General features: G+C 23.4%; 4 protein-coding genes across 6 annotated transcripts; 2 read left to right on the forward strand and 2 right to left on the reverse strand.

The window, feature by feature from the left end:
* The first annotated feature begins 42 nt into the window (after positions 1-42).
* Positions 43-6,194, forward strand: LOC122856284 (fatty acid synthase-like). Its single transcript, XM_044157979.1, has 8 exons — positions 43-429; positions 1,566-1,670; positions 1,803-2,037; positions 2,116-2,828; positions 2,909-3,503; positions 3,588-4,517; positions 4,588-4,998; positions 5,086-6,194. Exons 1-8 carry the CDS (start codon positions 43-45, stop codon positions 6,192-6,194), a joined length of 4,485 nt encoding a protein of 1,494 aa, XP_044013914.1.
* Positions 6,195-9,004: 2,810 nt separating this feature from the next.
* LOC122856285 lies at positions 9,005-13,253 on the reverse strand. The gene is made up of 8 exons (XM_044157980.1): positions 13,164-13,253; positions 12,990-13,097; positions 12,110-12,217; positions 11,661-11,813; positions 10,118-10,291; positions 9,480-9,587; positions 9,138-9,290; positions 9,005-9,061 (listed from the first exon to the last, which is right to left on the reverse strand). The coding sequence occupies exons 1-8, from the start codon at positions 13,251-13,253 to the stop codon at positions 9,005-9,007; spliced, it is 951 nt and encodes a 316-aa protein (XP_044013915.1).
* Positions 13,254-14,309: 1,056 nt separating this feature from the next.
* LOC122857268 (probable serine/threonine-protein kinase DDB_G0282963) lies at positions 14,310-20,578 on the reverse strand. Of its 3 annotated transcripts, none has more exons than XM_044159348.1 (6): positions 20,076-20,578; positions 18,628-19,121; positions 15,321-18,526; positions 15,047-15,236; positions 14,714-14,962; positions 14,310-14,631 (listed from the first exon to the last, which is right to left on the reverse strand). In XM_044159348.1, the coding sequence occupies exons 1-6, from the start codon at positions 20,320-20,322 to the stop codon at positions 14,398-14,400; spliced, it is 4,620 nt and encodes a 1,539-aa protein (XP_044015283.1). In that variant the 5' UTR covers positions 20,323-20,578; the 3' UTR covers positions 14,310-14,397. The 3 variants fall into 3 exon arrangements, with proteins under 3 accessions (XP_044015283.1, XP_044015284.1, XP_044015285.1); XM_044159349.1 differs by lacking the exon at positions 20,076-20,578 and adding an exon at positions 19,188-19,340; XM_044159350.1 differs by lacking the exon at positions 20,076-20,578 and having other exon boundaries at positions 14,311-14,631; positions 18,828-18,939.
* Positions 20,579-20,935: 357 nt separating this feature from the next.
* Positions 20,936-23,687, forward strand: LOC122857290 (nuclear cap-binding protein subunit 3-like). Its single transcript, XM_044159389.1, has 5 exons — positions 20,936-21,099; positions 21,169-22,450; positions 22,543-22,662; positions 22,729-23,084; positions 23,153-23,687. Exons 2-5 carry the CDS (start codon positions 21,188-21,190, stop codon positions 23,286-23,288), a joined length of 1,875 nt encoding a protein of 624 aa, XP_044015324.1. The 5' UTR covers positions 20,936-21,099; positions 21,169-21,187; the 3' UTR covers positions 23,289-23,687.
* The last annotated feature ends 180 nt before the right edge of the window (positions 23,688-23,867 follow it).

The raw sequence follows: 23,867 nt of genomic DNA on the forward strand, positions 1-23,867 counted from the left end.
TCAAATTCAAGTTTACCTGTATGGGGTACATATCGTTATGTTATGTTACCTAATACACAAAAATCATATGATCAATATGATGATGCATATGTTAGACAATTAATAAAAGGTGATATGAATAGTTTTGAATGGCATCAAGGACCAAAAACATTAAATTCATTAACATCACCATCAAGCATGATTAAAGTTATTTTTAGCTCAATTAATGAACGTGATGTGATGCTGGCAAATGGAAAACTTAAACCAGAATCAATTACAAGCTCAAGACTTGATGAAGATTATATATTTGGATGTGAATATAGTGGTATTGATTTAATGAAAAATAAACGTGTAATGGGACTTGTTGAAACAAATGCATTGACAAATTTAATTGAAAGTAATTCAATATTAACTTGGAATATTCCTGATGATTTAAAATTTATTTTGTCTGTAATATTTATGTGACAATGAAATTTATCAAATTAATAATATATATAATTATTATTAATTAATAAAAAAAAAATGTTATTTTTTAATTAAAAAAATACAATGAAATTTTCAATGAATAAACAAAAAATTATTACATAAATTTAAAAAATATAAAAATTTTATTTTTCTCTATTTTATGACCTCTTTAATTACTTTTTTTCTTTTACCTTGATCACGTAATTTTTTACCAAATCAATAAAACAGTTTTTATTGTTTTTTTAAAAATCATAGCTTAATGAATTATAAATTTATTTTTAAAAGACTATTTTTCTTGGATAAATAAATGAATCGATAAATAAAAATTAAAAAAAAAATTAACTCTGCAATATGTTATTTATTTATTTAAAATATTATTATATATTTCTGAAATATTTTTTTTTAGATAAAATATTAATTGATGATTGATAATTAAAAATAAAATATTTTTTTTTTAATAAAGGTTACCCATTTAAATGATAATTGATTTAAAATAAAAAAATTTTAAATAATACAAAAATTTATTTAGGCCATGAATATGTACGGCAAAGTAATAAAAAAAGTCGTAAAATAATTAAAATTTAATTGTCTTACTTTTATCAATACGAGTTTCGTGAAAAACAATTTTATGTGTTTTTTTAATTTTTAAACTAAAACAATGATTTAAATTTAAAATCTCATTAGAATTTATGAATGTCTATGAGCTTCAACTTTCAAATAAATAGACGAGCCCGACTGTCTAGTATCACAAAAAAAAAAAGTATAACAGTTTAATTGTCAGTGTTTGCACAATTACCCAACAAGTCAACAATGAATTCTGAAGAAAATATTGTTATCTCTGGAGTTGCTGGAAGATTTCCAGAGTCAGATAATGTCAAAGAACTTGAAAAAAATCTTTTCAATAAAATTGACATGGTGACTGAAGATACACGTCGCTATAAAAATGGTAATTTATTATAAATAAATATTGTATTAATTAACGTTATAAAGAAAAAAATTATTATTATTATTATTATTATTTGTAAATTTATATAGATATTCCTGGGTTACCAAAAAGAATGGGAAAAATAAATAACATCAATAAATTTGATGCATTATTTTTTGGTATAAATCCAAATCAGGCTAATGCAATGGATCCAATGAGCAGAATGTTGATGGAACATGCATACGAAGCAATTATTGATGCTGGTATTAATCCATCTTCAATAAAAGGCAGTAAAACTGGTGTTTTTATTGGAACATGTTTTTCAGAAACTAAAAAAATATGTCTCTATGAAAAAAAATGGGTTTGTAATGAATTATTATTATAAAAAAATATAATTAAATAATTGAATAATAATTTATTATATAAATTACAGGCTAATAATGGATATGGAATAACTGGTTGTAGCAAAGCCATGTATGCAAATCGATTATCATATTGGCTTGGAGTTACTGGTCCAAGTTATACAATTGATTCAGCATGTAGTTCAAGTATTGTTGCTATTGAAAATGCATATAGATCAATTAAAAGTGGTCAGTGTGATGCAGCATTAGTTGGTGCTGCTAATTTATGTCTTCATCCAAATTTATCACTTCAATATGCTAAATTAGGTGATTTTACTTTTATTTATTTTTATTAATTATCAATTTATATCAATAATTAATTATATATTTTTATTTATTTTTTAGGTGCTCTTAGTCCTGATGGTTATTGCAGAACTTTTGATGCTGATGCAAATGGCTTTGCTCGTGCTGAAGCAGTTGGCATTATTTATTTACAAAAATTAAAAAATGCAAAACGTGTATATGGCACTATTGTTAATTGCAAAACAAATTGTGATGGATATAAAGAACAAGGTATAACATTACCTTCAAGTTTAATGCACAGTAATCTCATTCGTGAATTGTATGATGAATGTAAAGTATCACCAAATGATGTTAAATATATGGAAGCACATGGAACAGGCACTAAAATTGGTGATCCTGAAGAAATTATGGCTATTGATGTTGGATTGTGTAGTAATAGAAAAGAACCACTTATTGTTGGTTCAATAAAAACAAATCTAGGACATGCTGAAGCTGCAAGTGGAATTGTATCAATTGTTAAAATTATAATTGCCAATGAGACTGGTAAAATACCACCAAATTTACATTTTAATAAAGCAAAAAAAGGCTTAAAAGCTATTGAAGAAGGTCGTATTAGAATTATCACTGAAGCAGAAAATTGGAATGGTGGTTATGCAGGTGTAAGTGGTCTAGGACTTGGTGGATCAAATGCACATTGTCTTATTAAATCAAATGATAAAGAAAAAATTAATAATGCTTTACCAAATGATGATCTTCCAAGACTTGTTATGGTATCTGGAAGAACTGAATATGCTGTTAAATATATACTTGATGATGTAAGTTTTTAATAACATATATACGTTTATCGACTGAGATATTGCCATTAATATACTTGCATTTTTGTTTTTTGTTTTAGATTGAAAATCGTCCAATTGATGTTGAATTTATTAAACTTCTTCATGACATTCATGCTGATCGTATTGATGGTCATTTATATGGTGGCTATACTATCTTGAATACAATAAATTCAATAGAAAAAACACTTCAGTCAAATTGTGAAAAAGTTATTAGTAGAAAAATTGACATTTTACCACAAAAAAAACATTCAGTTTGGTTTGTTTTCTCAGGCATGGGATCTCAATGGCCAACAATGGGAAAAGCATTTCTTTGTTTTCCAATATTTGCTGAAGCAATACGTAAATGTGATGCTGCTTTAAAACCAATGTATATTGATATTTATGATATTATCAATAATCCAGATAAATCAAAATTTAATAATATATTAAATGCATTTATTGGAATTGGTGCTATTCAAATTGGTTTAGTTGATTTACTTAAATCACTGAAAATTGTACCAGATAAAATTATTGGTCATTCAATGGGTGAGGTGGGTTGTGCATATGCAGATAATACAATAACAGCTGAACAAATGATTTTAGCAATTTATTATCAAGGTATTGCATCAATTAACAATAGGATAATTGAAGGTTCAATGGCTGTAATTGGATTAGGTAATTATTATTAATATTATAATAATTTAAAAAGACAATTTTTACATGCGTAATATTAACTTATTTTTGATGTTAATAAAATAGGTCATCAAGATGCTAAAAAATATTGTTCAAATGATGTTGAAATTGCTTGTCATAATGGAGCTAAAAGTACAACAATATCAGGTCCAGCAATTTCAATTCAAAAAATTGTTACTAAGCTAAATGATTTGAATATTTTTGCCAGAGAAGTTGAATGTGGTAAAATTGCTTATCATAGTAGTTATGTTACTGAAGCATCATTAAAATTATTACAATATCTTAAAAAAATTATACCTGAGCCAAAAAAAAGAAGTTCCAAATGGCTAAGTACTTGTTTTCATCAAAATGAATGGGCTACACCAACAGCACAGCTAGCATCTGCTGAATATTTTACTAAAAATTTTACGAGTCCAGTTTTATTTGGAGAAACATGCACTTTAATTCCTGATGATGCAATTACCATTGAAATATCTCCACATGGTATTCTTCAGACAGTTTTACGTACGTCTCTTAATTCAAGTGTAATTAACATGTCACTTGCTCAACGAGGTCAAGATAATATTCAAGTATTTCTTGATTGTATTGGAAAACTATATTGTGCTGGTATACAATCAAAAATATCAAATTTATATCCAAGTGTTTCTTTACCAGTATCAAGAGGTACACCAATGTTGTCACCATTAATAAAATGGCAACACTCTGATGATCATTTTGTTGTTTCATTTGACAATGAAAAAAATATCATATCACACAAACGAACAATTGAAGTTTCTTTGAAAGATCAAGATTTTAAATATATGACTGGACATGTTGTTGATGGTATTAATTCATTTCCTACAACTTTTTATTTTGTTTTTATTTGGCAAACTTTGTGTATGATGCAAGGAAAATCATTTTTCGATACGTCTATTGTATTTGAAGATATTAAATTTTTAAAAACAATTATATTGCCTGAAAGTAGACCTGTAAAAATTACAATTTTCATCGACAAAGGTAAGATAATAGTAATACTTTTTCAATAAGTAATTGTATATATATATAATTTTCTTTTTTTTTTTTCCAGATAATGGAAAATTTAAAATTATTGAAGAAGAAGAAGAAATAGTTGCTACTGGTAAAGTTTACTCTACCGACTTTGTTTCATCAAAAAAAAATATAAACAATAAAATTGTTACTTCAAATGTCGAAAAATTTGATACTTTAACAAGGGAAGAAATTAATAGAGAGTTAACATTACGTGGTTACAACTTGGGTGGTCTTTATCAGGGACTTGAAAATTATTCGTTTGAAAACTCATGTGGTACAATTGATTGGGTAAATAATTGGGATACATTTTTGGCAAACATGATACAAATCAAACTTTTAAATCTTGAAACAAAAAATTTATTTGTTCCAATTTCAATTGAAAAGCTGACTATTGATACAAAGATGCATTTAAATCAAATAAATTCAATGTCAAATGATGACACAAAAGGTAAATTATAAAATATTTGATTTTTAATTAATACTCAATACTGTGAGGCAGGTTTAAAAAAAAAAAATAATAATTTTTATTTTACAGAATTTCAAGTATTTTATGATGATAATTTAGACATGATAGTGTCTGGAGGTATTGAAATTCAAGGTGTTAAATTAAATTCAATTGCAAGAAAAAGAATAACATGTGAACCAATTATTCAAAGTTATAAGTTTGTTTCTCATCAAGATGACAAAGATGAGCTCAATCTTGAGGATGCAATTAGAATGTCAGTACAATTGTCAGTAGAAAATTATTCAACAATGAAATGTCAAATATTAGAACTGGTACAATCAAACGATGATATTGAAAATTTATTAACTCCAATTATTTGGAAAGCCATTAGTGAAATTCCAACAATTGAAGTTGAATTTGTGACTGTAGCCGAGATGAATCCTTATGACAATAATGATACTTCTGCAATTCCAGTCACGGTTATTGAACCAAATCAATTTTCATTGAAGACAAATGCACTGATATCAACTGGACAAAATATTTTATCATCAATGATAGATTCTACAGTTTCACAATTTATTTTATCAATCAAAGATAATAATTTTTTACTTACCCTTGAACAAACAATTAATCTACAAAAACCAGAGCAACTAAAAGAGTCTCTTGAAAAACATTGTCTCAAGATAATTATCAAAAAAACAATTGGAAATTTGACAATTTTATTATTGAGAAAATGCATAGAGAGTGAAAAAAATTATTCAATAATTCATGTTAATAGTGATAATACATATTTATGGATTGAAAAATTACAAAATGCTCTAAAATTGAGTACTATGGATTCAAGAATTTTATTAATTACTGATAAAAAGTTTGAAAATGGTTTATCGGGATTAATGAAATGTCTTCAAAGTGAATCAGGAACTCAAGCTGCTATACGTGGATTTATTTTACAAGATGATAATGCACCTGATTTTAATATTGATAATCCATTTTATCAAGAACAATTGAGTTTGGATTTATTTTTAAATGTATTACGCATTGATTCAAATTCAAATTTACCTGTATGGGGTACATATCGTTATGTTATGTTGCCTAATACACAAAAATCATATGATCAATATGATCATGCATATGTTAGACAATTAATAAAAGGTGACATGAATATAGTTTTGAATGGCATCAAGGACCAAAAACATTAAATTCATTAACATCACCATCAAGCATGATTAAAGTTATTTTTAGCTCAATTAATGAACGTGATGTGATGCTGGCAAATGGAAAACTTAAACCAGAATCAATTACAAGCTCAAGACTTGATGAAGATTATATATTTGGATGTGAATATAGTGGTATTGATTTAATGAAAAATAAACGTATAATGGGACTTGTTAAAACAAATGCATTAACAAATTTAATTGAAAGTAATAATTCAATATTAACTTGGAATATTCCTGATAATTGGTCATTACAAGATGCAGCAACAGTTCCATTTGCTTATGTGACATCATATCTTGCTTTATATATTTATGGTAAAATAAAAAAAGGTGATAAAGTATTGATTCATCATGCAACTAATGTTATTAGTCAGGCAGCAATAACATTGGCTCTCAATGAAGGATGTGAAGTATTTGTAACTGTAAAATCATTGGAAATGAAAAAATTTATTATCAATAAATTTCCACAAATTAAAGAAGATCATATTGGAAATTTAATTGACATGAATTTTCAAAATATGATTATTGAAATAACCAAAGGGCAAGGTGTAAATGTTTTATTAAATTTTGTTTCTGACAATCATAAAAATATCTCAATCAAATGTTTAAAAGAAGGAGGTAAATTTTTGCAAATCAAAGACGTTGACAATGAAATAAATAATACTATTGAGTTTGATTTAACAAAAAGTATACACTTTCAAGTTATTTCATTGATTGATTTACTCAAAACAAATAATGATCATGATGATGAAATATTATTAAAATTAAAAGATTTATTACAAAATGGTGTTAATGAAGGAATTGTTAAACCATTGAGTAGTATAATATTTAACAGAGATCAATTGAAGCTTGCATTTGAACATTTGATGAATAATAATGAAGTTACTGAAAAGGTAATGAGAAAAAAAAAAAAAAAACTAAACAAATTGTTATTTTATATTAATTTTTTTTCTTTTTAATTTTGTTTCAGGTTATTATTCAAATTCAAAATGAAAATAATGATAAATTAAACAGCAAGCAACTGATATCTTTACCAGTAATTCCACGTTTTTACTGTAATCCAAATTACAGTTATATTATTTATGGTGGACTTGGTGGTTTTGGTCTTGAACTAGCAGATTGGTTATTCATTCGTGGAGCAAAATATTTGATATTAACTTCACGAAGTGGTATTAAAAATGGATATCAACAAATGAAAATTAATTATTGGAAAAAAAATGGTGTAAAAGTTGAAATAATATCAGGAAAATTGGCTCACAATGAAAAAGATTGTGTTGATATTTTAGAAATATCTTTAAACATTGCACCAGTTGGTGGAATTTTTAATCTTGCTGTTGAACTTGATATCAAGCTTTTTTGTAATCATACAGCTGAAACTTTTGATTATTCTTTTAAATCAAAAGCTTGGAGTACTAAAAATTTTGATAAATTATCAAGAAAAATGTGTAAAAATATTGAAAATTTTGTTGTTTTTTCATCAATAATAGCTGGTTATGGTTGTCAAGGAATGACTAGTTATGGAATGACAAATTCTATCATGGAAAAAATTTGTGAAAAACGAATTGCCGATGGATTACCAGCATTGTCAATACAATGGGGAGCTATTGATAATGTTGGTATACTTGAAAATATGCAAATAAATAACAATAACTCTATATTTGCTGGTACTTTTAGACAAAAAATTTCATCATGTATTGATGCACTTGATAAATTTTTAATTCAATCACAACCCGTTGTATTGAGTATGATAATTCCAGAAAAACGAAGCAAAAAATCAGTCACTATATCAAATATAGTTGATGCTGTTATGAAAATAATTGGTCTTAAAGATTTAAAAATGATTAATAAACATGTGCCACTTAGTCAGCTTGGAGTGGACTCAATTTTGGTATTTGAAATCCAAAAAACTCTTGAACAAGAATTTAATATTATTCTTAATAATCGTGATATTTGGACTCTCAATTTTGAAAAATTGGAAAATATGGAAAAGCTCCAAGATGATCAAAAGAAAACGACACTTTAATGAAAAATTAAAAAATTTTATTTTCATTTATATTATTAAATAAATTAATAATAAACTTTTTTTATTAATATAAAAGTTTATATGGTATATGGGTATTTACATGTATATGTTTTTTGTCTCGTTAAAAAAATTATTTAAATGCGGCTATATATTTTCAAGAAAATAATAAGATAATATTATATTTTAAAATATAGTTATACTTGTTTATGTGGGTCAATGGTTTTATGTATTGAAATTTATCACAATTTTTTTCAAATAAATAAATAAACGTAAATCAACTTTTAGATATTATATTGTTGTTGTAAATAATTTCTTCAAACACTTATGAATATAGAACAGGCCAAGCTGTGTCCATATATTTTTTATTTCAATCTGGATATTTGAAGAAAAAAAAAACTTAAATATCCAAGTTGTTTGTGTTTAATTTTAAATGAAAAAAAAAAAAAAAATTGCCTTATCTTGTACATAAACATAATATAATTTTTATTTTTTTTAACAATATCATCGCCAAGTATAAAATAATTTAGTGTAATTTGTTTAAAAAAATATTGTTCTATATGTATTATAAATAATGTCAATATGTATATTAGTAATATACAAAATTAAATGGCACATGTGGTGAGGATCACCGAAATATCATGGATATAATTCTAACTCATTATACATTTTGATGGATTATATTTTTTTTTTCAATCAGCAGAATCCACAAAAAATTTATTTACTTTTCATTACCTTTTTGTAGTATTATTATATCATTATCAATCGAAAAATTTTAATCTTGATTGAGTGTTTGCAATAGAAAAAAATATGACATTGACGTATTTATTATCTGTATTTAAATTATAAAATAATATTATGAATAAATAAATTATTTATATAGGTATATTTATTAATTTATTATATACCTTTGCAAACATTTGTGCTGATATTTCTACTAAACCACAAGCTTCAAGGTACATAGGTTTTTGAATTAATAGCATATTAATAAAATAGCTATATGATTTTATGTTAAAACATTCCCAACCACTATTGTAAACAGCCAATTGAAATTTAGTATTCTAATAAAAAAATTAATAGCATTTTTATATTTATTCATTTTTACTGATAATAATAATAATAAAAACATTCAATTCAACATAGTTTAACAACACAATATGCATATATAAATAAATTTATTTGAAAAGAAAGAAAAAAATGTTTTAATTCAACTATGAAAACAGTAATAATAATAATAATAAATTACATACGGCTATGAAAATTTCTTCACCCATCCGTGCATATAAAAATGCTTGCAATAATTTATACCATATATATATTGAAATCCATGCAATTTGTTGACCAGTTATTGTTTCCATCTTGAAAAAAAAATTAAAATAAAATAGTAATTATCAACTAATAAATAACACATTTTTATTAAAAATAATAATTATAAAATATAATGAATACAAACCTGACTAATTTGAAATGTAAGACTACACAATATAAGTGCAGTTGATATTGTCATTATTAAAACAACTAACCCAATAATATTTTTTAATAAATAACAACATTTAATAATTTTTTGATGTTTTAATATAATATATATATAAAATTTTATACTTTTTTTATCTTCCAAAGTTGAATTTTCAATTTCATATGATAAAACACGTAATTGTGCAATAATATTTGTTGAATAAAATGCAAATATATTATCAGTACTACAGCCAACAGATACAAATGCAAGATTACACAATGTTTCCCATGTCCAATGTAATGCCCATAATATACTACCACCTTCAATATGATATGGATATATTGTTGGATAAGGTAATATATATTTTATTGGTTGTACATTATTTATAAATTGTTTTATCATAAATAATGCTGGTTGTGAATATAATGATACCATTATTGCATATGCACATATTATTATTGGTATTGTTAATTTTTTAGAAAAAACTAATAATGGAACAATCATAACAGATGCTAATTTATCATCTTTTATATGTTCATCCATAAATGTATCCAGTATATTGTGTAATTCAAGTAAATCATTTCGATAATAAATATAACTTGTTACCTATAATTAGTAAAATAAAAAAATTTCTATTAATAATAATAATAACAGGTACACTTTTGGTTTTTTAAATACTCTGGATACACTCCTACCTTCAATAATATTGTCATAATACTAAAAATTAGGCTACTTGCTTTTAAAACAATAATTATATTGTGACGATTATGATATACGAAATTCATACAACCCAATCCAATTGATGATAATAAAAATGCAACGAAAAATGGTAAAATTTTTCTTAAAAATGTGGCATTTTCAACTGGAAATAAACCAACTAATTTTAATAATAATAATGCACGTTTTTCAGATTTTTTTATAATTTTATATTCTTTTTCGTATTTCATTTTTATATTTTTTTTTTTTTTCTATTTTGAAAAATTTAGAACGATTTGAATTTACTTTTAAATTTGAGAGTTAGCATTTTTATTATTCAACTATACATAAACTTGTATAAAAATCAATAAATAACAATAAAAATAAAAAATCATATTTATCATATTTAAAATTAATTATTTTAATTGTTAAATTACAGTTAAACTCTCTTTTCAGTATATAAGTTAATATGTTCATTCAAAGAATATTGATTTAATATTTAATAAAGAAAATTTATATAAATATTCTTTTTATATTTTGATTTCTATACTTTTATATGGAAAAATAAAATAACAAAAGAAGTAATTATACCTATATATTGCAAACTCTCAAACTCTCTTTTAACTTTTTTTTTTTTTTTTTTTTCTTTTTAATTTTATATTATGAATAAACTGAACAATTATTTTAGATTTCATTTATCAATGTGACCTCAGCTAAAAGTCACTAGTTATAAAAGTGAATTTGTAGAATTTAAAAAACCATATTAAAAATTTATAATAAATTTATTGATTATATTAATTTTATCAACTTACAAATGTGCATATCAACCACCATTTATCACCAGGTGGGTCAAATTTTGTCGGTTCTTTTTTGTTTTAACCATAAGTTTAAGTGCATTGACATTAAATTAACGGAAAAAAAAAAAAAAAATTTTAAACTAAAATCATAAATTAAATAAAAAATAATAATTTTTTCTTTAATTATTCATGAATTTATTTTAAATATGTTGCTATTTAAAACATTTTAATATAAAAATAAAGTTGCAAAATATTTATGTATATATTTTGATGGATTAATTTTTATTTAATCAGCAGAATGCACAAATGATTTATTTATTTTTCATTACCAATTTGTAGTATTATATTATTATCAATTAAAAAAACATTAATCTTGATTGAGTGTTTGTAATAAAAAAAAATATGACATTGACGTATTTATTATCTGTTTAAATTATAAAATAATTATTTATACCATTTATATGTTTATTAATTTATTATACCTTTGCAAACATTTGTGCTGATATTTCTACTAAACCACAAGCTTCAAGATACATAGGTTTTTGAATTAATAGCATACTAGTAAAATAGCTATATGATTTAATATTATAATACTCCCAACTACTTTTGTAAGCAGCCAATTGAAATTCATTATTCTAATATTAAAATTATTGGTATATTAATTTTTGTGGTTGTAAAAAAAAAAAATCACGTTTAATGAACATAATAATGATAAAAAATTTGATTACTGATAATAATATTAATAAGTACATTCAAACACAATATGCTAATCAATGAAATTTTAAAAATGTTATATTTTTTTTTCATGCTTTTATTTAAAATGATCTATATACTATACTATGATTTTCTTTTTATGATTTACAAATGATCAATGTAAATTTATTTTTTTTAAATCCAATCATGAATTCAATAATAATAATAAAATACATACAGCCATAAAAATTTCTTCACCCAGCCAAGCATATAAAAATGCTTGTAATAATTTATACCATATATATATTGAAATCCATGCAATTTGTTGACCAGTTATTTTTTTCATCTTAAAAAAAATTGAAAAAAATAATTTATTAAAAATATTATTATTATTATTATTAAAATAGAAAATTTAAAAAAGTAAATAATCTGATAAGTAATTAAACTCTAATTGAAAAAAAACTTTTATTTTATTTTTTATCTAGGAATATTTTTTTATATATTATTTAAATTTTAATTGATTGAAAAAATTAGCATACTGTGTTCTTATTAAAAATATGTGAGTGTCAATTTGACGTCAATAGTTTTTTAAAATATATTTGTATAATAATAAATACCTGACTAATTTGAAATGTAAGACTACACAATATAAGTGCAGTTAATATTGTCATTGTTAATACAACTAGCCCAATAATACTTTGTAATAAATAACAACATTTTATAATTTTTTGATGTTTTAATATAATATATTTATGAAATTTTATATTTTTTTTATCTTTCAAAGTTGAATTTTCAACTTCATATGCTAAAACACGTAATTGTGCAATAATATTTGTTGAATAAAATGCAAATATATTATCAGTACTACACCCAACAGATACAAATGCAAGATTACACAATGTTTCCCATGTCCAATGTAATATCCATAATAAACTACCACCTTCAATATGATATGGATATATTGTTGGATAAGGTAATATATATTTTATTGGTTGTACATTATTTATAAATTGTTTTATCATAAATAATGCTGGTTGTGAATATAATGATACCATTATTGCATATGCACAAATTATTATTGGTATTGTTAATTTTTTAGAAAAAAATAATAATGGAACAATCATAACAGATGCTAATTTATCATCTTTTATATGGTCATCAATAAATGAATCCATTGTATTGTGTAATTCAAGTAATTCATCACGATAATATGTATAACTTATCACCTATAATTAGGAAAATAAAATAATTTATAATAATATTAATAATATTAATTTTATAATTATTCTTACCTTCAATAATATTGTTGTAATACTAAATATTAGGCTACTTGCTTTTAAAACAATTATTATATTGTGACGATTATGATATACAAAATTCATACAACCCAATCCAATTGATGATAATAAAAATGCAATGAAATATGGTAAAATTTTTCTGAAAAATGTGGCATTTTTTTTTTCAACTGGAAATAAACCAACTAATTTTAATAATAATAATGCACGTTTTTCAGCATTTTTTATAATTTTATATTCTTTTTCGTATTTCATTTTTATAATATTTTTTTTTTTTTACTATTTTGAAAAATTCAGAACAATTTAAATGTACTTTTAAAATTGAGTGTTAGCGTTTTTATTATTCAACTACATATGAACTTATATAAAAATCAAAAATCATATTTATCATATTTAAAATTAATTATTTTAGTTCTCAAATTACAGTTAAAAGTTTTCTTTTGTGTAATAATAAACTTTAGTATAAGTGGATAATTTTTTGTTCATTCAAAGAATATTGATTCAATATTTAATAAAAAAAATTTATATAAATATACTATTCACATTGAATTTTAAATATTCTCATATTTAAAATTAATTATTTTAATTGATTTTAACATTTAAAAGTTTTCTTTTGTGTAATAATAAACTTTGGTATAAGTGGATAATTTTTTGTTCATTTAAAGATACTCATTCAAAGAATATTGATTCAATATTTAATAAAGAAAATTCATATAAATATACTATTCACATTGAATTTTAAATATTCTTTCATATTTTGATTTCTATACTTTTATATGAGAAAATAAAATAACAAAAGAATATAATTATATATTGCAAACTCTCTTTTAACTTTTTTTTTTCTTTTTTATTTTTAATTTTATCATGAATAAACTGAACAATCGTTTAAAAATTTTAAAAATCATCTTGAAAAATAAAAACCTTGTATATTAATTTTATAAATTTGGAAATGTGCATGTCAACCACCACCATTGAAATATGCACATCAATCTGGAGAACATTTATCACCAGGTGGGTCAAATTTTGTCGGTTTTTTTTTTTTCTTATAAATTTATAATCAAATGACATTCAACTACATAAATTTGTTTTTCAATTTAATTAGTTTATTTATTATTTGTACAATTAAAAAAAAAATTTTTTTCTAAAATATATTTGTCAATATTATTAAAATATTATTTGTGTAAAAAATTATTATTAAAAATTTTACAAAATATTGACATATATTTTGGCACTATACATTGTCTTTTTCTTGTTGACTTTGGTCCTCAAAATTTTGTCCAGTATTTTGTCTATTTTCATCATTAAAATCATCATGTTTATTAACTTGAATTTCTTTTGTTCCACATGATTCTTCAGCTTTATTTGAAAAAGTATTATCACTATTTGTTCCTTGTGGTGGATCCATACTACTTTGCCATTCAGTCATTTCTCTAGGATCTTGATCATAAAGTTTACGTGCTATTTTCTAAATAAAGAAAAATATATCATGATTAATTATTGATACATTTATTTATCTGTATATTATTATTTATTAAAATAATAAATACCTGTAAGCTAATAAGACTTTGAGCACAATTTGTGGTGTCAATTTCGTTAAAAGATATACCAGATCTTTCCATTTCTGCATATGTACCAAATGGTATTTTATGCAAACATTCAATTTTCCCAATATGTCCTTTACTTTTAAGATGTTTGGCAAGATATCCAGGTCCTCTAAATGCAACATCACAATGTTCACATTTATATGGTCTTGGATCATTTAAAATTCCAGCACCAAGTGTTGATGTTATATTTAACTGTAAATTTATTTAAAAATTTCATGAAAAAAAAACTATTCTATTAATTATTAAAATTATATGAAAAAATATAAGTTTTCTTACTTTGTTTATATGTTGAGATGAACGTTCATGTTTTGATAGTTTTTCTTTTGTTTTAAATGCAAGAGAACAAATTTCACATTTGTATGGATGCTCATAATAATGAATATTCATGTGATTTTTAAATTGGCTATATTCTCGAAAATCTTTACTACAAATTTTGCATATCCATCTTCCATCCTTTCCTTTTTCACTGTAATTATTTATTAATCATAAAATAATTAATTTTAATTGTTAAATTTTAGATAAAAATATAAGCTAGATAAGCTTTATTTACCTGGGATAATTTGATGCTGTTGTTGAAGAAGGTTGTAAAAATTTAGCTTGTGGTTTTGTAAAACCATTAGAGGACGTTGGAACAACAACAACTTTTCTGGCAATTGTATTTTTAAGACCATTAAGCTCAAAAGGAAGCTTAATATTTGGTCTAATAATTTTTTTTGTTAAATCAATTGGTTGATGAGACTGTTGTTGTTGTTGTTGTTGTTGAATATTTTTATTATCAAATACTTGAATTTGTGAAACAGGTTCATTTATGCTTGAAGAAGAACTTGGATTATCATTAAATGTTGATCTATTTGGAGAAAAATAATATCTGTGAGAAATTTCAGATTGTATAGCTGTTGATGTTACAGAATTTGTTGAAGCATTAGTGCTAGTTATTGCTGATACATTGCTAGTGATAACTAAGGTAGTATTAGCATAAGCATATGGATAAGTTGTTGGCCGATCAGAAGAAATCAAACCTGGCAATTTATTTGTATTAAGTTGTGAAAGACTCAAAAGACTTTGTGCAGCTTCTTGTTCTTCATTTGCAGAATCTTCACTTTCTTCATTATCACTTGGTTCTTCATCTGATGATTCTTCATTATTTACACCAACAGAAATTAATTTAGCACTTGTTTGATCTTCATCAATATTTTTATCACAATTTATTGTTGGCACTTTTATTATTACACCAAGTTCCATACATTTTCCATAATGAGATTTTGATTTTGTGTGTTTTGTTAAATTTCCTTTTGTTTTAAAACTCATAACACAATATTCACAAGTATATGGTCTAACATCTGTATGTGATCTGATATGTTTACGTAACATTGAAGGTTTTTTACATCTTATACCACATTTATTACAAATATATTTACCTCTACCTCTTCCTCTTACATAAATATAATCATCATTTGTATCATTATCATTAATAGATTTATTTTTATGTAAATTTTTTTGAGCATCAATTTCAATTCCAGAATCAGGACTTGATGGAGTATATTGTTGATATGATGAATGTGTTAAAATATTTTCATATTTTTTATTAGCTATTGTATAATTTTTTGAACGATTACGTGAATCATAATGTGATAATTCAAAATTTGATGGTTTATCTTGACAAATTTTCCAATTTGAATACATTGATAAACGTTTTTGATCTGGTACATACATTGGTTGACAACGATTAAGTGTACAATAAAATACTTTTGTTGAACATTTTAATCCAAGATATGTATATGCATGTCCATTTAAATAAAGTTGTCCATATGATTTTATTGGTCTTGGTGTATCTGGAGTTATTAAATTTTTTGTATTAACTGTTGGTGTTATTCCATGATGTTTTTTTAATGTAAATGTACCAGGTTTTAATGGTAAACTTGTTGGTCTTAAAAATTTTAAATTTTTATTTTTATCATTAATTTTTAATGAATCAAATTGTTTATCAAATGAATTTGTTGGTTTACAAATATCATATTTATTTGTAATTGAATTAACAGGTGATTTATCAATTATTAAATCATTTGAAGTTGTAATTTTTGTTCTATTATCAATAAATCGATCCAATTTATCAGTTTTAAGCTCAGTAATTGTTTCTGAATTACTTCCATAACGTAATTTGTCTTGAATTATCATTATACCTTTAGAATTTAATATGTCATTGTTTGATTTTTTTAATCTAATTGTAGAATCTTCAATTATACTTGTTGAACTTGATGATTGTTCTGCGTTTAATATATTACAAGACACTTCCATATTATCAACAACATTATTTGGTGTTTTAACTTTAATTGGACTTGATATTTCACGAGTTTGGGATGTCATATAATTTCCTGAAATACTAGGAATAACTTTACATGTAGGTATTTTATTTCGTTGAAACAAAGATCCATAATCTGTTGTTGTATTTGTAAGTGTATGTGGTCCAGGTATTCCAGGAACATGAGGTATTATTTTATTATTATGGAAAATTGTTGGAGATCCAGATTTTGATAATTTAAATGAATTATAGGTTGTTGTTATTTTTGTAAAATGATTAATTGGTTCTGTGTAATTATAGCATGTCATTTTTGGTGCAATATTTGGAGTTGATATGTTTGGTATTATTGGTGATAAAATTTCTGATGTATCTATTATTGACATTGAATTTTTCATATCATTAGCTGTTGTAATTGGTGGTTTATGTAACATTGTACCACCTGAATGAAATCCTGATTTAACAACAATTGATGATGTCTCAGTTGTTGCACATTTATTATTAAAATTATGCTCATTTAATGATGAATTTTGTTGTCTTGATTTAATTCTTATGGTTTTAGTTTCTCCACTATTATTTGATATTTTAACTTTACCACCAAACATACGTGAAAAATTTGGTCTTTGACATAATGAATCATCAAGTGATCTGAGTGTTGATAAATATTGTATACGTGGTTTTTTAGCACATGAAGGACCATCAACTAATCTTGTATTACCAAGTAGAGGACCTGGTGAAGGAAGTGGCTGAATTGTATGATTATATGAACTTGATTTATGTGACTCAGAGTCTTTTGATTCCATGTCAAATGAAAAACAAGATTTTAAAGATGGTGAAAGTGTTGATGACAATGAATGACGTTGTTGATAATCAAAATTATCAATATCTAAATTTGATATTCTTTTATATCCATTAATAAATGTATCATTATTTTGTTGTAAACCATTTGTACGTTGACCATTTAATATTATTGGTGATTTTTCTAAACTCTGTATTACCATTGATCTATTTTGAAAAGAATTATTATTATTATTATAATTTTTTTCTAATGTAATATCATTAATCAGTGATAGATTAACAGGTTGATTACTAGTTTTTTGTGTATCAATAAAATTTTGTTGATGTTGCATTAATTTTTGTGAACTAAGATCAAGAGCATTAACAATAACTGAATTATTTGTTATGACTTTATCAATATGTTGTTGAAATTGTGATGTGTATGGATTACTATTTGTTGATGTTGATGTTGATGATAAACCATTTGAAGATGAATTTGATGAAACTACAGTTTCCGTATTTATAGATTGCAAAGCTGTATGAAATTTTGGCTTATAAATATTTCCAGTTTGTGATGTTTTAATTTTTAACATATCTGAAGATGATGGCATTGATAATCCAGACATTTGATCTGCTTCACTGCTTACACTATCTGATGAGTCAACATCAGAATCTTCAAAGACCTTAAATAAAAAATTTTAATGTATTTACTTGGCAAAATCAAATTGTTAAATAAATAAAAATAGATTAAAATTTAATAATCAATAAATAAGAAAAATTTTACCTTTCCAGTCTCATTATTATCTACTTTTGAAGCATGTGATCTGGAAGATTTTGTTTTTGAAAAAACAGTGCAAGATGTGCGACAATAAGGATATTCATTTGTGTGTGATTTAATATGTTTTTCTAAGGCATTTTGTTCAGTGTAAGATTGTTTACAATACGGACAATTATAATGATTTTTTATAGTATCACTTGACTCACAATCAAGCTCTGTTGTTACGTTGTCACTTTTGGAAGACTTTTTATTACTATCTGCAGTTGATGAATCAATTCGATTGATGACACTTCTCAATGAACTTGATGTATCACTAATAACTGGTGAATTTTCTTTTGCAAAATCCATTGGTACAACCACTTCACTTGACGCAACCTTCTTAAACTTTTTATGTAAATATCTTGACTCTCCATCATTGTTATTATTTATAATTGTATTGTTGTTGTTGTTGTTGTTGGTATTATTATTGTTTGCTAATTGTGAGTCTATCATTGATTGATCTGAAAAAATTAATAAGTAATTTTCATGATGACCAAAGTTCAGTGAATTTTATTGTTCTCATTTACCAATTAAAGATTGAAAAATTAAAAGCATTAAAATTCTGATTTTAACAGGCTATTTCTTTTTAAGTTGCTCGATAATGTTATTAATTTATTGACCAGATATTTGTATTATCTGGCTCAAAAATCGAAATTATAATGCCAAAAATCGAAAGAAAAAAAAACATAACACATACACGAAATTTAAATGGCGTTATATACCAATTAGATACGTGTATTAAATTCACGTATGATACATTCACCTGTATGCCAACAGGTGGATACGTCTTATACCGTAAATTTTTTTATATATAGTAATCTAACAAGCGAAGCACAAGTATAAAATAGAATACGCACTTTAGAAAAAAAAATAAACATTACATGTATAATTTTTAATTGAACAATTGTACCATCTTGAATGCTAAATTACCATAATTTTTTTATACCTCAATAAACATTTTAAATGTAACACAAAAATTTTGTACAAATTACATTTAGAAAAATTAATTTTCGTCAATAGAAATTCATTCATTTTAACATTACAATTGTATTTTTTTATTATGGAATTTTCTGTCAAAATTGAGTCGAATTTTTTTTACTAATTATATACACAAAAAATTTTGATAATAGCTTTAAATTTTTAAATCGAAATTTTCGATTTATCCAAAATTTATGTAATGATATTTAGCTAAATAAAAATTCTATATTTATTTATAAAATTAAATGAAAATATTAGTTAAGATAATTGCAACAAATGCAGTTGAAGATTTTTTTTCTAAAAAATAATAAAACAACAAACAAAAAAAGAGAGAAAAAAAATTACATAGGTATAATTGACAGATGATTTAAGAAAAAGTAATACTAAAAAATGTATTTAATTTTGTTATTTATAATTAACAATAATTAATTAATTACCATGATTTTGTTGTACTCTATGTCTTTTTAAATGTTCATTAACATTCATTATAACAGGTAGATGACGATTTATTGAAACTGATCCAGCAGAACTTGTTGATTCCATAATTCGTTGTGTATTATTTGAATTAATCGACAAAAATGATGTAGATCCTTTTCCATCAACTACCATTTCACTTGTTGCATTTGGCCAAATATTATTATCAACAACTTTTATCTGATTGAGGTTATTTTTTTGTTCATTCATTTTTTTATTATTTTCATATTAAATTCTACACTTAATTAACTGTTAATATGATTTTTTTAATAAAATTAAAATATAGTTATTAAATCAAAACAATTGTTTACTAATGTGTCAAAAAAATTTTTTTATCAGATTTTACGTGATTGTGAGCTTATAAAATAACATATGTACAAGTGTGTACAAGTGTCATAATTTATGTCAATGAAAATAGCCCCGGTTTTGTGTGTGTGTCAATGAGAATTGCCAGCTATGACGTAGTAGGAAAAAAAAAAAAAAAAAAAGTGGGTATATTACCCACTTTACCAACAAAGAGGGAGCCTCATTATAATTTTTTTTTTTTTGTTTTTTAAGACCCAAATAAAGGGTCTTATTATTTATTATCGTCTTAATGAGCTTTGTTAATAAAATAAAACTTGAAATGTATTTATTCTACATTAATCAAATGTAATTTTAAATTTCTCTTTATTTTTTTTTGGTTTTGAATATAATATAATAGAATAAATAGTAAAAATGAATTTAAAATTTCTTTAAAGATTTATTTAATTAATTTTTTTATTTTTTAAAAAACTTGTGAATCTATAATATTACAATAAAATTATTAAAATAATTAACAAAGTAACAAGATTCGGTGTTATTTCGAAATTAATATTCGAAATTGGTTTTTGCGCATGTCATCTTGCAAGCATTGTGAATGATGTAGATTGTCCTTTACAATTTACATTTTACAGAAAGCCCTTTTGTGTGTGTTGGATGTTTTAATTTTTGTGTTAATACCAGAAGGTAATTATAAACAATAATATTCTAAAAATTAAATATTAATTAATTAATAATAATATAATATAATTACAGTTTTTAAAAAGAAATAACAATGAGTGATACAAAAGAAGAAGAAGAACCAATGGAAATTGAAACATCAATAATAAATGTTGATGAAAAATTTAAAAAAAATCATAACACTATTGATGATGATGATGATGATGATGTTGATGTTGACAATAATGATAGTGGTAGAATAATACCAACATTAGATGAATTTATAAATAACAATAAAAACAATATAAATAATACAACAACATCAAGATGGGAAAATAAAAATGGTACATTTACAACTGGTATTGATATATTTAGTAAAGAAGAAAAATTAAAAATGGAAGAACGTGCTAAAAGATTTGGTATTGATTCAAATAATATTAATAATATTAATGATTTATATGATAGCATGAATATAATTGATGATATTGATAAAAAAAAAATACGTTTAAATGTATTACATATGAGAGGTACTGATAATATGAGTACAAAAGATGTATTTAAATATTTTGAAGATTATGGAGCATCATCAATTGAATGGATAAATGATGTATCATGTAATATTGTTTGGTTAGATAATATATCATCAGCACGTGCATTAATACATTTATCAAAAAAAATTAATTATAATAATGATGATGATAATTATTCAATAAAAATTAATGATATTAAATGTCCATTACCACCAGGTGTATGGCGTAAAGGTAATGATTATAATAAATCAAATAATATATTTTTACGTTTTGCAACAATAAATGATAAAAAACAACCAAATGCAGAAAAAACAAGTGTTTATTATAAAAAATATGGTAATCCAAATTATGGTGGTATTAAAGGTTTATTAAGTGAATCAAAAAAACAATTATTAAAACAAAAAAAACGTAAATATAGTGATAATAATGAAGATGTTTATGATGATGATAATAATATAAATAATAATAAAAAAAAAAAAAGTAATCCATGGGGTGAATTATCAGAACGATGGGGTAATAATGATAATACAGAAGAATATTATATTGTTAATAAAAAACCAAATTTACAATTTAATAATGATATTGATAATGATGATGATGATGATGATGATAATAATAAAATGAAAATTAAAAATAGACTTGGTTTTAAAAGCAATAATGAAATAATTAATTATAAAAATAAATCAGATGATAATTGTAGTAATAATGGTGATGATGATGATTCATCAACAGCATCTGATGGTGATGATGAAATGAATGTACGTAGTAAAATTCCCAGAATGAGGATGCATGCTGATGATGAAGAAGAAAGAGTTAAAAGAAAAAAACTCAAACAAATAACTCAAAAGGTTTCGATAAATATAAATTTTTTTTCTTAATATAAAACACAAGCTACATGTAAGTTTTATTAATAATAATATTATTTTTTTTTATATTTTAGAAACGTGAAGAGAGTAGAGATTTACGTTCAAGACTTGGTAAAAAAAAACCACAAATTTATCGTGATGAAATACAAGTTATTGTTACAAATAGACCAGAAGTTTATAAAAAAAAACAACAGGTAATTTAACTTAGCTAGAAAATATACATATTTATCTATTTATTTAATTATTATTAAACTTTTTAGGAAGTGAAAGAAGATGAAGAAGAAGAAGAAGAAGTAAAAATGTTTGAAGAATCTGAAAAAGAAGATGGTGAATTAGAAGATGAATTTAATGATAATCAATTGATACATAATAAAATATTTAAAAAAGATACAAAAAATGATGATGAAGAAGAGGAAGAAGAGGGTGAAATTGATGATAATGATGAGTCATCATCAACAAGTGAAAGTGAATTATCTGAAAAAGAAATACAGGGTCCACAAGGAAGTGTTATTAAGGTTGTTGCTAAACCACAACGTGTTAAACCTCAAGTTGCATCAACTGTTTGGACAAGACTTAATTTTAATGCTGAAAATAAAAATTCATCATCAAATAATAGGTAAATAATATAATAGACATATTTATAATTAATAATATTAATGTATATTTATTTTTTTTTTTAATCAGGGCGAAAGTGGGTGATCGTTTGATTGATTTACGATCACGTCTTGGAAATAAAAAAAAAAACGAAAGATCACCGCTAAGAATTGAAGTAAAAAATGAAAAATATGAAGGAAATTTAAATCAAGATTATTCCGATTAAATGATAATATTATTTTAATTATAGTGCATTTTCTTTTTTCTTAATTTAAAAAAAATAATATTAATTTTAATGACTAAATGAAAAAAAAAAACAATAAAATAGAATTTTATAAGATTAAATAATGAAATAATAATAAAATTTCATTTCTATATTTACAAAATTAATTAAATAATTCAAAAATTTTTGATATAAATTTCTTTTGATTTTCATCATAATTTTTTTTCAACATAATTTACGCATTTCATAACTTTTTTTATTTTGAAATGATTTTAATGTTATCCCATTTTTTTTATATAAACAATAAACTAGTCAAAATTACAAATACACCAATTATAATTAACAGACGAAAAAAAAATTTCCAAAACAATAAAACGTGAATGAAAAAAAAAAAAAAAAAAATGTTTGAAAAGATAATTTATATTTTAAAAAATAAATAAATAAATTTTTTGTTTTTTATATTTCTTATAATAAAAACTATATATATTATTATTTTTTAATTTGTCAACTATAAAAAATTAAATATCAATAAATTTGTAATAAAAAATAATAAAATTAAGTGAAATGAATTTCGTTTCTAAA

Source organism: Aphidius gifuensis, linkage group LG5, assembly GCF_014905175.1.
Source record: "Aphidius gifuensis isolate YNYX2018 linkage group LG5, ASM1490517v1, whole genome shotgun sequence".
Classification (NCBI taxonomy): domain Eukaryota; kingdom Metazoa; phylum Arthropoda; class Insecta; order Hymenoptera; family Braconidae; genus Aphidius; species Aphidius gifuensis.